General features: G+C 45.9%; 1 protein-coding gene across 3 annotated transcripts in view; it reads right to left on the bottom strand.

Moving 5' to 3' along the window:
* The window catches only part of POLA1 (DNA polymerase alpha 1, catalytic subunit), a 1013915-nt gene that overhangs the window by 906368 nt on the left and 94748 nt on the right, over nt 1-12799 (bottom strand). For all 3 annotated transcript variants that reach the window (XM_029603088.1, XM_029603086.1, XM_029603087.1), the window contains one exon: nt 9027-9189. In XM_029603088.1, coding sequence (XP_029458948.1) covers nt 9027-9189 — 163 coding nt within the window. The remainder of the gene's footprint in view (nt 1-9026; nt 9190-12799) is intronic.

The raw sequence follows: 12799 nt of genomic DNA on the forward strand, positions 1-12799 counted from the left end.
ATAGTCGATCACAGATAACTTAAAATCAGCTGTATATGACTTTCGAGTCCGCATAATTGCTGGCTTCATAAAGCCCATTCCTCATCGACTGGGCAGGCATGGCGCCAGTTCATTAGAGGCAATCAGAATTGATCAAAGGAAATGAGACGTCACATGGTATGTGAGCAGATTACCAAACTCCTCGAAAGCACATGTACGATAATCTAACACTGGCGTGCAGCGATTTTCATAATGTACCTGCAAACATGTGCGGGGTTGTACATGGGTGCAGGGTATATACAAACTTATTTTTTGCGGGTTATATACATGAAAATATGGTATGTTCTTCAGCACAAAATTAAAATCTGCATTACTAGCATCATCCAGAATAGAGAGGTCTTTTGAAAAATAATCAGAATGGGCTGGGAGTCTGGACTCATCTGTGGTATTCCAGGAACGAAAATTAGCAGGTAAGAACCAATTTTCCTTTACTGTTCATACCCCAGATCAGTCCAGATAAGTGGGATGAACCCAAGCCCCTTTACACTGGATTGGATCCCGAAAGACCTGCGCACAACACACTTTCACCAAAGGAGTCCTCCTCTGGGTTCCTGATGTCCAAACGGTAATGTCTAGTAAAAGTGTGCAAGGACCACGTTGCTGCTCGACAAATCTCCTGCGGAGATACCAAATGACACTCCACCCAGAAGGCTGCCTGTGCTCTAGTGGAATGTGCTCGCAATCCCTCAGGAATAGACAGACCTTTATAAACATAGGCTGAAACTATCGCCTCCTTCAACCAACGAGAAACCATACTTTTAGATACCTTGCAACCCTTCTTTGGATCCACTGAATAGCACAAAAAGATGGTCCGAGGTCTGAAATCCATTTGTGACCTTGCGATACCTAAGAAGAACCCGACGCACATCCAAAAGATGAAGTTCCCTTGCATGGGAAGAATCAGGCGTCAGGTGCAAAAACCCCCGTAACTCCACTGTCTGGCTAAGAAGAAAGACCAACACTACCTTGGGCAAAAAGGAAGGAACTGCCTGCAACAGGACACCATCATAGGAAATTCTCAAGAAGGGCTCTCTGTACGATAAAGCTTGATGCTCCAAAATATGTCTCACCAAGCAAGTCGCCACCAGAAACAGTTTTCAGGGAAAGGTCCTTCAACGAAGCCCTTTGCAAAGGCTCGAAAGGAGGAGCACACAGTACTTGTCAAATCAAATTAAGATTCCAGGACGGACAGTCTACAGACCGGAGGATGTAAATGCTTCATTCCCTTTTGAAAACGTACTACATCTGGATGAGATGCTAAGGGTCGGCCCTGCAATCTCCCTCTGACGCAACCCAAGGCTGCAACCTGGACTCAGGGAGAATTATAGGCCAAACCCTTTGACAAGCCCTCTTGCAAAAAGTCCAAGACTTGGGCAATATTCACCGGTAAGGGATCATAGTCATGCACCCCACACCAGGACTCATCCTCCAAACTCTGATATAAGCCAAAGAAGTGGAGGATCGTCTAGCCTGAAGAGTAGAAATCACTGGCTCAGAATACCCCATGTTGCGAAAACATCACCTCTCAAAAGCCAAGCCACTAGACAAAAATGATCTGGCCTGTTCCAACAAAATGGGTCCCTGATGCTTCGGTTAAGCCTCAGATGGCTTAACCGAACAAGCCCATCTACCGCCAGCTGAACTAGATCCGCAAACCATGGCCAGCACAGCCATTCTGGTGCTACCAGAATCACTCGGCCTTGATGCTGCTCAATGTGCCACAACACCTGACCTACGAGTGGCCACGGAATAAAGACAAAGTAGAAGCCTCTCTGGCCATGGCTGAACCAGAGTGTATCCCTGCAGAGCCGAACTTCCTTCAGTGGCTGAAAAACATGGCCACCTTGGCATTCTCTCTCATTGCCATGAGATTGAACTGGGCTCGCCCCACCTGCACCGAAGAATCGCAAAGGCCTCCGATGGCAGCTCCCATTCTCCCGGATCCAGCTGTTTGCTGAGATAATCCGCCTGCACATTGTCCACACCTGCCAAGCGAGAGGCTACAAGAGCTGTTAGATGAAACTCTGCCCAGGCAAAGAGTTTGTGAATCTCCTGAGCCAAACGACTCTTTGTCCATCCTGCTGACATAGGCCACATCATATTGTCAGAGAACATGCGTACTGCCTGTCCATTAATCTGAGGGAGAAAGAACAGCGCCCTCCAAACTGCCCTCGTTTCCAGATGGTTGATTGATCAAGACACTTTCAACAGGGACCACTGCCCTTGGGCTGCCGATGCTCAACATACCGCTCCCAACCGCTGAGACTGGCATACGTGGTTACTACCACCCTGTTTGAAACCTTCAGATTCACTCCCTTCTCCAAACTGAACCATGACAGCCACCACAAGTGAACCATGACAGCCACCACAAGAGACTGGACTTAGATCTTCTGGGAGCAGCAACGGCAGTTGAAACTCCTCCGATATCGGATTCCAACAGGACAGGAGTGCCTTCTGTAGTGGATGCATGTGCGCAAAAGCCCATGGCACCAAATCCAGCATAGAGGCCATGGACTCTAGCACCTGCAAATAATCCTAGGCCTTGGGGATTGGCATGTCCCTCAGCCGAACCACTTGTGACTGCCTCATGAGGACCTTTTCCGGGGTAAGAAACACCCTGCCTAACAAAGTGTTGAATTGTGCTCCCAGATAATCCAAGGACTGGGACAGTTTCAGATGACTTCGGCCCAGTTTATCACTCAGCTCAGGGACTCCAGGCACTCCGTCACTTGCCAAATGGAACAGAGACACTCCACCTCCGACTTCGCCCAAATAAGCAAATCGCCCAGGTATAGATGCACCAGTATCCCTTCTCTTCTGAGGGCCACCGCCACTATTACCATCACCTTCATGAACGTTCTTGGAGCGGTAGCCAGACTAAAGGGAAGAGCTCGAAACTGAAAATGCTCTCCTAGCACCGTGAAGTGCAGAAACTTGATGGTCTGCCCTGATGGGAATGTGGAGATATGATATAAGATCCAAGGAGGCCAGAAACTCCTCCTTGCGCACTGCTGCAATCACTGTCCATAATGTTTCCATCCGAAAGCATGGCACCTGCAATGCTGCATTGATTCTTTGCAGATCCAGAATGGGCCAAAAAAAGCCCTCCTCTCCTTGGGAACCACGAAGTATACTAGGAGGATGACTTCCAATCTCTGCAACCGCAGCAGAGTGTCTCGCACTACCGCCCGCTTGCTGGGCGAAGAGCAACAGGACACCACGAAGGCCTCTTGGGGGGGGGGGGGGGGGTGTCAAGAAAATTCTAAAGCATTGCCCTTATTACTTTCAGCACCCACTGGTCCAAAGTGATTCTGGTCCACTCCTCATAAGACTAGGATAATCTTCCAAATTCCACGAGGGAGGAGTGGACAGGCCTACCTTCACTAGATTGGCTTAGCATCTCCGGGGCCCTGTCTGAAACTCACTGGCCAGCCTATAGGCCCCTCGAAAGGACTGCCGTCATCCTGACCCCTGCACCTCTGTGTGGATCCAGAAGAATTTCTGCTAGAGCGAAATCTCATCTCCCAGAAGCGAGCGTGCAGTGAAAGCTCTTCTTAGGTCCTATCTTTTGGCAGCCTATTCCCTTTAGAATCTGCCAAATGCTTCATCAGCTTCTCCAGGTCATCCACAAACAACAACTTTCCTTTGAAGGGGAGATTACAAAGCTACACATTCGACTAAACATCCACCAACCAATTCTGTAACCATTGGAGCCTTCGCGCAGTTACTGTGGACACCATATTCCTAGCAGAAGGGCAAAGCATATGATAGAGGGCATCGCCATATAGGCCACTCCCGCTTCCAAGCATCCTGACCAGAATCCGCAGAGGTTCCCGCAGCCTTCTCCTGTGCCTTCTGCACCCAGTGCAAACAAGCCCTCTGCATTAGATTAGCACAGACTGCAGTCCTAAGGCTCAGAGCAGAGACCTCAAACAGCCTCTTCAACAGGATCTCCAGCTTCCGGTCCTGGATATCCTTCAAGGCCGACCCTGCCACAGGAATGGTCGTTTTCTTCATCACCGCAGACACCGCCGCATCTACCTTTGACAGCTTCCACAGTTCTAATGTGTCATCCCGCAGAGGATACAGCCTGGCCATCACCCTGGCCACCTTCAACCAAGCTTCCAGGAAATCCCACTCCCAGTCAATCAGCTTCTTGACCTGCTTTGACAAGGAGAATGCCTTAAAAACACAGCCTCCACCACCAGGTTTGTGCCTTCATTATTAGAATGCTCCTGCGCAACCTTAAACCCCAGCTCCTCCAGAATTTGAGGATTGAGGGGCTGCAATTCCTCCTTACGGAATAACCTGACCACCCTCAGGTCATCCCCTTCTGCCACAGGGACCTCGTCTACATCAGGGTCCCCCAGCGGACCAGCCACTGGATCCATGCCCTGACCAGTGCCCTGGTCCACTTGTGGGTCCTGCGGATCATTGCCATGGGATCCGCAACATTGGAATCCTTAGAGGAAATATCTTCCCCTAGCAATTGATCCAGACCCAGGAGACGCAAAGAGCCCCCCCCCCCCCCCATCTTCAGAGACACCTTAGCTCTAGACGTCTTAGCCTTCCCTCACACCACCTGAGGGGCCAGCCACTTAGCAGTCAGCTCCTGCCTAGCGAGATAGGCTTCATGCATTAACAAAATAAAATCCGTGGAAAATCTGCCATGGTCTCCCTGCTGTGTGGGTGCTGAGTCATCCCCTGCATCCGCTGGTATATCTCCCCCTCCTTCAGGCCCCTGATCCACAGTAGAAAGCGGAGAAGGGGAGGCCCTGCGACGTGGAGCTAAAATGGCTGCCATCTTTTTTACATCCCCCACTCCCCCCTGCACAGAGCCTGCAGCACGTGTGCAGCGCCTGCCCCTGGATCTCTGTGCAGAGGCTCCCTTGCCTCCAGAGACACAGGCAGAGCAGAGAAGGGCTGCACTGAGGCAAGAGTGCCTCCCCCTGCAGGTCCAACAGGTTTACCAGCAATCAGCGGAAGATGGCATCGCACACAACATGGCTCACAGCTAAAAATAACCCCGAGCAGGAGAAAATACAGCCACCACTGCCCTGGCTCCCGGTGCTTAAATACAGCCCCCAGCCACGCAGCTCCCTCCGCACCTTGATGCCGAGCAGATACTCTCCTCAGCCGCTCAAACGGAGCAGACACAAACAGGCCTACTTCCCCCCCCCCCCCCAAAAAAACTTTAAAGACAGCTTCCTGAGCCCTCAAAAACCAATAGAAAAGAACACTCCTGTCCCTGGGTGCTCCAGGATGCTGAGCTGGCTGGTGTGGGTGAGAGGACCTCAAGGGGAGCGAGGGAACCAGGACCCCTGGCTTCCCTCCCCAGGGAACCAAGGATTGAGCCTGGATAGGGATTAACACCCCCCCCCCCCCCCACTCGCCCTGCTTAACCAGAGGGATGACCCATGAAGGAACCTAACACCTCTAAGAGTTCAGTCTTCAGATCTATCTTCTCCCTAAACTAATTTTTTTTTTTTTTAAACCAGACTGCAGGTTTGCACCTCTACCATCTGCTGGAATACTAAGGGACTGCAGGTGGCACTCTCGGTTATGTAGCAGTGTCTCAAAGTTTTGTTCTCTGCCTCCATCTACTGGTAGGGATGCATAAATCCACTTGTCTGGACTGATCTGGGGTATGAATAGGAACTGCTTTAGGGAAAGATATACTTCTTCAGAGGATTTTCCCACACCCCATCTTATAGATTTGTGGAATAGAAAATTAATGTATTGTGCCTCAAGAAAATGTGAAGTGTTATTTGGCAATCTGCCCCTTGGTTTACGAATAATCTGTGTCAAAGTCAAATCGTTCACTTGAGACAATTTAGCATTCTAGTACGCAACCTTTGGATTGTTTTTATAGTATTTAAACCTAACAAATCTTATGATTAAGGAAGGAAAGGGCATCTTTTTTTTTTTTTCTAAGAATGAAATAAAAAAGTTGCCCTCAGGCATTGTTTAAATTAAGAATCTTTCAGAGCCATCAACTTGTCCTAGTTTTTCTGGCCCAGAAAACTGAACATTCATATTGACTTGGATAGTTACAGCTGTTTCAGAGATTGCTTCTCTACTTGCTGCTTCATTTGAGACATTTGATTGTGTCTCTATTAAGGAGTTCAACAGATATTAACTAATGAGGAAGAGAAATTAAGTCTTCCCTGATAATTTCCTTTCCTTCAGTCTAATCAGTCCAAATGAATGCATTTATGCCTCCCATCCAACAGGAGACAGACTAACAAACAGGCTTACTGACGTCACCTTATATAAGCTCCCATGCTGACCACAACTTGCCAATGTTCTATGTAATATGCTAAGAAACATTTTTAATCATTAAACTTTTCCTTCACAATCTATGCAAAAACTAGATGGCTTCCAAGGGAGAACAAACAGAAAGCAAGAAATGGAACATACATATCCTGCATTCTTTGATAAGATTCATTACCCCAGTATCTATCATGCCAACTAGCACACACAATACTAATAGAGAAAATTCCGCTAAATAATAAAGGCTCTTATTGTATGTAAAGAGTGACCATCATACAGTGCCCTTGCAACTGGAAGCTTATGCTGAGAAAGCTTTTATGAGCGCTGGGGCTTTATAATCATAGGTCACTTCTTGAGTGCTCCTAGAAAAAAAATCTATGAGAATATATTCCCCCATCTTCTCTTTAGTTATGGGGGCTATATAAAGATGCACTTATCTTGCAGAGAGATGTCCAAAGAATGCAGCTGTACTGAAATCTTCTGCACTTGTCCTATGAGATCACAGATCAATAGTGCCTTTGTGTACAGGGAATAGTGCCTTTGTGTCTACTGACACTGCAATGTTTCGAAATACTACTTCTTCAGGGAACACAAAGTTATGAACCGCAAGAGGATGAATTGTTTGAAATGTGCGGTCAATGTACCATCGGGAAAAGATATTTGTTGCGTTTTAGGTGCCACAAGCTACCCGTTAGTGTTCCTGCCCTTGTGTCACCTAAAACGCAACGAATATCTTTTCCCGATGGTACATTGACTGCACTTTTCAAACAATTCATCCTCTTGCGGTTCATAACTTTGTGTTCCCTGAAGAAGTAGTATTTCAAAACATTGCAGTGTCGGTAGACACAAAGGCACTATTGATCCGTGATCTCATAGGACAAGTGCAGAAGATTTCAGTACAGCTGCATTCTTTGGACATCTCGTTGCAAGATAAGTGCATCTTTATATAGCCCCCATAACTGAAGAGAAGATGGGGGAAAATATTCTCAGATTTTTTTCTATGAGCACACAAGAAGTGACCTATGATTATAAAGCCCCAGTGCTCATAAAAGCTCTCTCAGCATAAGCTTCCAGATGCAAGGGTGCTGTATGATGGTCACTCTTTACATACAATAAGAGCCTTTATTATTTAGCGGAATTTTCTCTATTAGTATCGATTCAAGTTTTTCCAGCTATTTTTGGGATAAATAACATTTCAACTAGCACACACAAGCAGATCTTCTGAAAATGAATTAGGAGAATACACTTAGCAGAAGAGGGGGGACTGGTCTGATGAGACTCAAGGAAATTATCACATAAGTAATTTCTCCTTTCTCTTCATCCAACCAGACCAGTCCAGATGCATGGGATGTGCCAAAGCTATCCCTCTACTGGGTGGGATTCTGCCAAGACTGCCAAACCAAAGGAAGCCCCTTCCGTGGTTCAAAGATCAAGATAAGTATGCAAGATAAGTATGCAAGGAAGACAAGATGCCCCTCTATAAATCTCTAAAAGGCAACAAGTTAAGCTCTGCTCATGAAGCTGCCTTCAACCTGGTAGAGTACACTCAATGTCTTGAGAAGTCTCAATCCCTTGGATATGTGACCTCTCCTATCTCATAATCCAACGAGCTATCAAAGCCTTCAAAGCTGCTCTGTAATTTCTAGAACCAATAAACAGACCAAAGAGATGCTCTAAAGTTCTGAAACTATTAGCTAACTGCAAATACTGCAAAATAACTTGCCTAATATCTAAACAAAGAAGTTCAGCATACTCTTCCCCATTTCAGTGCCTTTGAAAGGAAGGGAGACATACCATCTGGTTAAAATGAACCTTAGAGAGAAACAAAGAAACTATGTGAATCTTCACTGCCTCATTTAAAAAAAAAAAAAAAAAAGCTCTACACCAGAACCTGCAGCTTCCCACACTTCTGAAGAGACCACCACTTCCCTCCCCACCTCAGCACACAGCTTCTGACTATACTACTGAGAAAAAAAAAAAGAGAACACAACTACTACAATTCACCCTTAGACAGCAAACTATTCTTCTGCTTTCCACTTTTTTTTTTTTTTTTTTTAAAGATCTGTAACAAGAGAGATCAAGCATAACCACAGGGCTCAAGAGAAGGGAGGAAAATATAGCGATGGAAGGAAGCCTTGTTTAGTCTTTTTTTTCCAGAAAGGATGACAAGAAACCACAGAAGAGGAAAGAAAAATGAGAAAGGAGGGGGAAGAGGGGTAATTCCAGCAACCGGAAAGAATCCTGTTCCAGTAACTGGAAGCCCTCTGGTCCAATGGCTGTGCTCAACTAAGGGATAGTACAAGACTTTCACCTCAGTGCTGTCCATCCAAATTTCTATCTTCTTCGCCCAGCCTACCCAGGCCTCAGCTCACAGCATGGGATACTTGCCTGCCATCTGCTGGAGAAACAGAATACTGGCAGGCAGAGGTCTCTATACAGAGCAACGTCAGCAAGCTCAGTGTCTCCATCTGGTGGCTGGGAGGTATAAACCCATGCATCTGGATTGATCTGGCTGGCCAAAGAGAAAGTTTTAAACTAAACGTAAAGGAAAACATTAACAAAGCTGTAAATAATGAAAGGTGAAGACTAATACCATAAATTTCTGTTAAAGGTATATGCTTTTTCCAATGCATTACACCAATATCCAACTCCCCCCAAAAGGGATTTTCTCCTATTCCCTTCTGAATGTGAGAACAATTATGAAGTCTACTTACGGGAATGATGAGTCTTGCACTTCTGGATGTATAGCTCTTGCACACTCTGCATGTTCTGCTTCTTCCTTGATACTGCTGCCCTCAGTTACCACATCCATGTTCTCAGCCTCCATAAGCTCATCAAAATCCCCATCTTCAAAATCCATCACATGCTGATCCTCCCCTGCAAGCAGACCACAGAAGTAAGCAGGTTGCTGGGAAGTATGAAGTAGCTTTCACATCCAGCTTTCAAAAAGAGGCTACAGTATCCAAGAAAAATTACTGCATATGCACAAGAAAACCATACCAGCACAATACTAGACAAAGGACCTCATATCTGGCAGTCAAAGTAAGTCTAATTTTAAGAAATAAAGATTTAAGTTAGTCCAGCCCTCTTCAACATAAAATAATTAGCAGTTGGGGTTCAATTTAACTTCAAAGAGAACCTCTAGATTTCTCCAGCAGCCCAAGGGTCAATGCTACAAGAAGAGATATAGAACTCTGCAGCCTGTCTGCAGTGTGATATGCCCATATGGATGAAACAGCTATATATGAAAAGAAAATGTTTCTCAATGTTTCTCTATTAATTAGATATGAAAAGAAGAATTTACTACTTACCTGATAATTTCCTTTTCTTTAAGAAGGATAGGTGAATCCACGACCAGTGGTTATGCATCTCTACCAGCAGATGGAGATGGAGCAAAGCTGACGTCACAGTAAAATTACCCCCGCACCGACACCAGCCCCCCAGTACTCTCTGCAAAAGCTAACTGTGGACAAACTAACAAAAACTTTATTATTAACAGACAACCACTCCAGCTAAAAAGAAACCATTGAGCTCAGACAAGGAGCGTAACAACACTAGTCAACACGCAGCCATGCAGGAGAACAGCAGCACAAACATCCAGCAGCCAAGGGCAAGAAGGTGAATCCACCTATCCTTCTTAAAGAAAAGGAAATTATCAGGTTAGTAGTAATTTCTCCTCTCTTAGCATTCGGATGGGTGGATCCACGACCAGTGAGATGTACTAGAGCTACTCCCGATCAGGGTGGGAAGCGACTTGTGATCCGACCACCACCACCACATGTGCGAAGACTGTGTCCTCCCAGGCCTGCACATCCAGGCAGTAATGCCTGGAAAAAATATGTAAGGACCAACATGTAGCAGCCCGGCTAATCTCGAAGGGAGATAGCAATCTAATCTCTGCCCATGAGACTGCCTGTGCCGTAGTGGAATGAGCCCTAACCTAAGCAACAGCTGCTCAGCATCCACATACGCAGCCATGACTACCTCCTTAATCCAGCGGGCTAATGTAGCCCACAATGCCGGCTCACGCGGTTTCCTCCCACCATGGAGTATAAACAGCCAATCTGTCTTCCTGAGAGGATCAGAAACCTCTAAATCTCAAGATATGCCTCTTGACATCCAAGGATCGTAACAGGCAATATTCCCCCACATCTCTCTCCCTTATTCAGAGCTGGCAGGGAAATTGATTCAAGTGAAAATCCGCCTTAAGCTTAGGTCCTTCAAGGGAGCAAATCCAACCGGTTCAAAGGGAGGACCACACAGAACTCCAAGAACCAAGTTAAGGTTCCACTCCAGACAAACCTTCTGGAGCGGAGGACGCAAATACTTAGCCCCTCTCAAGAAACGCTTTACATCCAGTTGGGCTGCCAGCTTCCTTCCTCGTACATTACCTTGAAGGCAACCTAAGGCCGCCACCTGAACCTGAAGGAAATTATAGGCCAAGCCCTTAGCCAATCCACTCTAAGAAGGATAACACTTGTGGAACATCCATCTTCAAAGGCTGCAAGGTTATTCTGTAAGCACCAGGACTCAAAGGTTCTCCAAAGAAGACCGAGTACCACCTGACAACTCTCTCTGTGGTTAGAAACACCTTCCCGAATCGAGCCCCTAATAATCTCCAAAGACTGGGACAGTTCCAAATGACTCTTCGCTAGGTTCGTTACCCAGCTCAAGGAGTCCAGAAGCTACATAACTAGTCGAACCAAGCGACGACACTCCACTTCCGACTTCGCCTGGAAAGCCAATCCTCCAGGTACAGATGGACCAGGATTCCCTCTCTCCTGAGAGCCACCGCCAACACTACCATCACCTTTAACGTCCACGGAGCAGTCGCCAATCCAAAAGAGAGGGCCCAAAATTGGAAATGCACCGCCAGAACCATGAACCTCAGTAATCTCTGATGATCAGCCCTTATGGCATTGTGGAGATAGGCTTCACTTAGATCCAAAGATGCCAGAAACTGTCCTTTGCGAACTAGCACAGTCCATAACGTTTCCATCTGAAAATGTGGCACCTGGAGGGCAACGTTGACCTACTGCAAGTCCAAGATGGGATGAAAGGGCCCGTCCTTGGGCACCACGAAAAAAAATGGAGTACCTTCACTGCCCCCTCTCCTGAGGAGGCACCAGAACGATCGCTTGCAGAAGCTGCAAGTTGTCCCGCATCACTTCCCACTTGGCACGGGAAATACAGCAAGAGATCACAAAGATGTCCCTGAGCGGCCCAGAAAATTCTAAGTCATAGTCGTCTCGCACCACGTCCAAAACCCACTGGTCTGTCGTGACCCTGGTCCACTCCTTATATAAAAAAAAAAAAGGGGGGGGGAGGGATCACTGATGCAGTGAAGGGAGCGGATGTGATCTTCCTTCGCAGCTCTCCGCTCCTACATCCAACCCCATCCACTGCTGTATTTTTCATCAATCTCAACCCATTGGATACCATGCGAGAGCATTAATTACTGGATTCTTGCAAGGCTGCCAGAATGTCTCGGATGGCCAAAAAAGATAAAGAGAAGGAAAAAGACAAACCCCGCCCCACCAAATCGCCTTTGGAAGAGGATGCCTGATCCCCTGAAGATAAATAACACACAGGGATATATTATAAAGATTCTCTCCTTCACTATCCAATAATTACACATACATAAACAGAATACTAAATGCATGAAAAACTTATACAGATATTGTATTTCAATATATCTCATAAAATATCTAATGCGTTCTATCTAGACACTTAAAAACTATCTAACCATTCCATCCATACCATCTCACACATTAAAAACATTAATCATCTGTAAACATAGTGATCCTACAGATATCATACACTTGTAAATATCTGTAAATATCTGCAATATCCCCCAATATATTGCACCATTTCATTACGGTTTCATTATAATAGATATTGTTTCCCCATAGGTGAATTCAAACGAAATTGACTGAGGGCAGATAACTTCAACCTAAAATCATCAAGGTCTTCCAGATCGAAATGGATGTTATCTTTTTAGTCTGCAGCAGTCTCAAATTCCTTCCAGTCCACCACGATCAAACTCCTCCCGGTCTGACAAAGATCTTTGTTTCACCCTCTACCTGGGGCTTCCTCAGGGACTTAGTTAACATAACAGCATTTACTTCCCACACCTTAAAATCCCAATTTATCAACACACAAATTTATTCTTTCAAAAACTCCAGCTTATATCAGCATATCCATTATAATTTCAGCAGTAGCCTCAATTTTCTTTCTGCTTATAATTCACCGGAACCAACAGGTATCACATGCCAAAGAACATTGACCCCAGGTAGGGGGTGAAACAAAGATCTTTGTCAGACCGGGAGGAGTTTGATCATGGTGGACTGGAAGGAATTTGAGACTGCTGCAGACTAAAAAGATAACATCCATTTCGATCTGGAAGACCTTGATGATTTCAGGTTGAAGTTATCTGCCCTCAGTCAATTTCGTTTGAATTCACCTATGGGGAAACAATATCTATTAT

The sequence above is a fragment of the Rhinatrema bivittatum genome, chromosome 5 (genome assembly GCF_901001135.1).
Source record: "Rhinatrema bivittatum chromosome 5, aRhiBiv1.1, whole genome shotgun sequence".
Taxonomy (NCBI): domain Eukaryota; kingdom Metazoa; phylum Chordata; class Amphibia; order Gymnophiona; family Rhinatrematidae; genus Rhinatrema; species Rhinatrema bivittatum.